The sequence below is a fragment of the Dendrobium catenatum genome, unplaced genomic scaffold (assembly GCF_001605985.2).
Source record: "Dendrobium catenatum unplaced genomic scaffold, ASM160598v2 fragScaff_scaffold_99, whole genome shotgun sequence".
NCBI classification, from domain to species: Eukaryota; Viridiplantae; Streptophyta; class Magnoliopsida; order Asparagales; family Orchidaceae; genus Dendrobium; species Dendrobium catenatum.
In genome coordinates this window covers 156,182-161,421 of record NW_021318561.1, presented here as the reverse complement: position 1 = coordinate 161,421, position 5,240 = coordinate 156,182, and the positions used below count along the sequence as shown (strand labels likewise).

The window sequence follows — 5,240 nt, the reverse complement described above, 5'->3', positions numbered from 1 at the left end:
AAGGCTTGATGTTGTTGTTGTTGTTGTTGTTGTAATGATACCAAAATGCAAAATGTTGTTTCTTAATTAGTTTTTTGATTACGGATCGGCTGCTCAGAGAAGGGAATTTACTGATCAACTTACAGGGCATATATTAACACTTAGTCTTCAGATGTATGGCTGTCGAGTAATCCAAAAGGTATGGTAGTTAATATAGTCCACAAGATCATAACTTGTTCTTATTTATTCAAAAACAATTTACTATTGGTTTCTCTTTCATTTATGTTTATATAGATTATTTGCAGGCGTGCAAGTTGTTGTTTTCAGAAGATATTTCTTTACTCAACATAGCATACAGTAACGATGCCTCTAGCACCTTTTTGTTGTAAAGTAACATTTTATTGTGTTCTTGACTTTGGAAACTGTGATTCATTGATGAATACATGTGTGAATTGTGATCTTATATAGACAGTGGAGTGACATACAATTTCATCAACAATTAGGTCGTAGGATAATTGGGGGTGATGATGGGCACTGGAAATGTGGAGACGAGTAGAGGATTGTGTAGGGGGTGGTTCTGACCATACAGGGGTTTTAGGTGTGAGAGAACATCCTCCCATTGGAGTTGGAGAGCACTGATGTCATCAATCATCTTGGGGATGAAATGACTACAAATCATGCGGGATACCTATCACATCCCAACCCCGATCAAGATAGATCCCATCATGTTGAGTTGTGATAGGCAATTCCTAAGATCTAGTTTTGGAATGTTCATAGTCTCTTCCAATTTCATTTTAAATAAAACTACAGATAATAGAGTTATTAAAATATCCAAATATTGAAAATAAATTCATCTATAAAGTTTCTTTCATTTCATTAAAATTAATATCTACACTACAGTACATGACTACAGGCAAGAGCTACATAACAAAAAATTTAACTAGCCATGACTTTACAAAAATCAAAATAATAAAATACCTATCAACTCAGATGTGATTTTGAACTGCTAACAACAGTCTCCTTCCCTTTCCTAGACCCTAACAATCACAAGCAACTAATAGTGAACTACAATAGTATGGGCTCCGAAAATTCAGCCCCGGCCTCCGTCCGCTTTGCTTTTTCTTTGTGAGGAGTTTTAACAGATTAAGTTCAGGGGTAAATTTTGGAAGACAGATGAGGTTGTAGATAAGAAACTACCCACTAGACCCAGAGTTTTTCGCCCTCATTCTTTGTGAGGACTTATGGTCTGAGTTCTGGGTTCACTTAGGCGCAAAGCAACCTATAGTGTAATTAATACCCTCTCGAATCAAACGAGATACAAAGCTTTTTGCGATTAAGGCTAGTCGTCGAATTAAATACGTAGAAATAACGTGTTCATCTGGTATATAGTAGCAAACATTGCAGAGAAATAAAAAAAAATTAAAGGAATTTATGAAGAGAAGAAAGATATGAATAAATTTATAAAAAATTAGATTACAACAATATAAGCACTATAAAGAGCAGGATGTGGAGGGGAATGGATTGATTGGGACCGTCATCAAGATCCTATGGTTCTTATCGTCCCGGCCATCGTGGTCCTGGTCTTACTTTAGTCAGAGTGAGTAGTTGACCCAAACCGTAACTAAGGATCTTGTTGATAGCCATGGGTTGCTATCATCAAGAGACCTTTTATAAACCTGAGCGTGAATGTTTGCTCTAAGGAGACAAATTTGAATCCACCTTAGCTAATAGAGGGCGCTTTGTGCCATATCGATCATATCCTATTGAATTCAGTATCTCAAGGATTTGACTAAGGAACGTATTGGCTCTGGCCATAATCGCTATCTGTGGTGTCATTTGGCGGCAAAATCACTCGGTTCAGAGGGCTCCGAGTCATGACCGTTTATCTTGCGGTGCCATTTGGCAGCAAAACCGCCAGTTAGAGGACACGTACCACATCCTTATTAGCAGGAGATTGGTTGAGAATGGGTCCTAGTTCGACTAGGCATTAGCTCTTTGTGAGCTGAAGTAAAATTCAATTTGTTCACCCCGACAAACTGTTGCGGAGGGTGGATGAATTTTTTGCTTTAAGTGATTAATGTATTATTTCAATTTTAAATATTTAGATTTTGTCATTTTTGGATTTTTGTGGGTATTTGGGTGGAGCATGGAAGGCATTTGAAAGTATTTGTGAATCCCTCCGATTGAGATAAATATTCAACACGACCATCATTGGGGTGACTCTGAGGTCACTTGAGGATATTTGAATTTTGTAAGAGTTTGATGGCATTTTGAAATATTTGAGATTAACCCTTCCGGTTGAGATTCACATTCAACATGACCATCATCGGGGTGTTCGGGGTCATTTCCATTTGAAAATATTTGTATTTTGTAGATGAAACTTGTTAACTCTATCGAGCTGTCAACAGAGAATCGGGTTTTATAGGCTTTATGCCTTTGTTTATGAATTTTCTTTATTGAATGCCTTGATGGCCTAATAAGCTAATATGAATAGATAAAATAAATATTTTAGTCGACCTCGCGACCGTATATTTATTTAATGTTTCGAGCCGTGTCCTATCTACCTGTATAGAAGGATCGGGCTCGAACTTGAGTTTATTTACTAATCCGTGCAGCATCCTTAGACGTCATGTGTGTTCCCACAACACGCTTGCTGGGGCCCATGCGGATGTTTGGAACATTTTATAGTTATTTGCTGAACCTCGCCGACTCCTATCTACCTGCTTAGGACGATCGAGTTCAAATTTATTGACCCGCGCAGCATCTCTAGATATTACGTGTGTACCAATGACACGCTCGTTGGGGCCCGTGCGGGTACTTGATTGCATACCCCTTTTAGTGTGCCTGTGTATACAAACTACAGTGCATGTGCGGAGGTATTTTTGGGTATTTGGCAGATGTACTACGGGTCTCCTACAATAGCTTGTAAGAGCCTGTGTTTGTCGTAGTCCTTCTGTATTTGCTCGTGGATGGATTGTTAGACGCATGACCATCTTTCATCAAGAAGCTTGTAAGCCTCACTAATCTTATCCAACTCAATGTTCAAGATCTGGTTGATTTGAGATTCACTCACTCCATAATAATTTGATCTGCCTTTCTCTTCATAGAATTCATATAGGAATTAATGGGCATCTCCTTGATTATGCCATCGCCATCATTTTCTATTGTTGGCTTAAATAGAGAATCAATCATTTTAACTTTGGATGATCGTGTCCTTACTAGTGCTTTATATCTCAAAATTAGTGGCCACTGCTTTGTACTAACGGTCGATCGTTTCTGCAATCATTCGTTGTCATCTTTGACTAGGCTTCTATATGAAAGAGACCTCTCCCACATCTATTTGTAGATGCCTTTGCTTATATGTGACGGGCTTCCCGCAGTATCATTGAATCTTTCTTCATTACAATTTTCCTCATATTCACTTATAATAGTGTGTTGCTTGTGTGGCAGAAATTCTTCAACGAATCATAAATGCCCACACCAGATGCAAATCGACCACCTCTCGCTTGTAAGGAATTGGTGTATCAATTATTTGCTAGGTCTTTCATAAGAGTTTGCAGGCATTATCATTTGTCGCATGTCACCTGCTTTTATCAATAGAAGGTCGATCCACTTGCCCGATGCTCCATGTCTATCGGATTTGCATTTGCTAAGGTTCTGCAACATATCTATCATCCTCACTTGTAATTAGACTGTTACGAGCTCATTTGTTCGTTAGTCTGGGTTGGCAACAATGAGGGGGCCACCTCTTCTACATCTCCCTTGCTCTACATGTACTCTTGTCATATTTTTTGCACATGAAGGTGGGCCCGTCATCATGGTCATCATGGTCATCGCACGCTTCTTAGTATTCTCCCTTCTAGGCGATTTATTGAGCATGCTGTTGATTATCCACCATTCATAAGAGACCTTTCAATCTCCTTTGTTTATGACTGCTTGTTAGTGAGATGTAGAGATTCTCCCTAACCCCATAAAAAATTTTGCTTGTATGAGATTTGAATGTATCATATTTCTTAATTAGCGCTTGCATTCTGATTGGAATGATAGTTCTATTGAAATCTTGATCATTCTCCAACAAATCAAATTCTTCATCGCTCCTCCATTAATGTTCATTTGGATGCATGTCACATGATACATTGGACTTAACTCACTCAAGTTCCTTGAGTTGTCACTCAAAATGAAGTTCTTGATTGATCCCTTAGTTTATTTAAATCCATTTCTTAACTTAGATTTAATATCATAAGTTACTATTCATTCCCAATGAGTCGGATGTTATTTATCATTTTCATTTAGACTTAACTGAGTCAAAGTTCTTTGCATATGAGTCCAAGTTCAAGTTTAAATTATCCAAATCTTATTCAAATCCCCTGTGGTCCAACTCAAATCTTCGCTCGAGTTCCAATGTTCAAGCTCATATTCTTTTCATTTGATGCTCAAATCAAATACAAGTTTAGTTAATATTCAAATTGAGCTCAAGTTAAGTTTTCATTTTAATTAAGTTCAAAATCTTTATTATTAGTCATTTGCATTTTGTACACAAGTTCAAGTGTCCTTTTGAGTTCAAGTTCTTGTCTTTTTCAGACAAAATTTCGATAGCCTCCCGACGTCTCTCCTGTTTAGGGGAAATTTCAGGAGACTAGCTTTCCCACCACGCGCAATAAAGGCGTGTATGGGGCCTTCGAATGTACATGTTTAAAAGAACAATTGGCTTTCCCCCGCTCGAGGGTACTTATAAGTAACTCCGCCTCGCCGTAGGCGTCGCACTGGGTTGTCATCCCACCACGCACAATATAGACGTGTATAGGCGGTTTTTCGGTGCGCCGCAAATGCCGAAATGGAGCTTAAGGTGATTACCCACCTCATCGTAGGTGCCGGACCGGGGTCTCATCCCACCAGGTGTATGGGCGATTTTCCGGTGCGCCACGAACTCCGAAAACGGGCTTTCGAGTTCAAAAGGGTTATACCTTCGACGACGGCGAGGGAAAATGCACAAATCCATAAAACCTCTCTTTTTTTTATTTCCTAAAACTCTTTTTTTTATTTCTCCTTTTTTTTGGCATTAATCTCACTTTATTTTTGGAAACTCCCAATTTCTCTCTTTTTTTGAAAACTTCCACATTATTTTCTTTTTTTTTTTTTTAACTTTCCACATCTCTTTTTTTGCATTTATATATACAAATATTTATATAATAATGATTGAGATATTACCTCTACTGAAATTGTTTAACAATAAATAGTCATACAATTATACTTATTTTACA

At 38.0% G+C, this 5,240-nt stretch overlaps 1 protein-coding gene across 1 annotated transcript in view; it reads left to right on the top strand.

The window, feature by feature from the left end:
- The first annotated feature begins 95 nt into the window (after positions 1-95).
- LOC110096122 (pumilio homolog 2) overlaps positions 96-5,240 on the top strand; it is a 29,023-nt gene continuing 23,878 nt past the window's right edge. Inside the window, exon 1 of the mRNA XM_028696996.1 lies at positions 96-178. Within this exon, the coding sequence (XP_028552829.1) occupies positions 152-178 (27 nt within the window). The 5' untranslated portion in view covers positions 96-151. The remainder of the gene's footprint in view (positions 179-5,240) is intronic.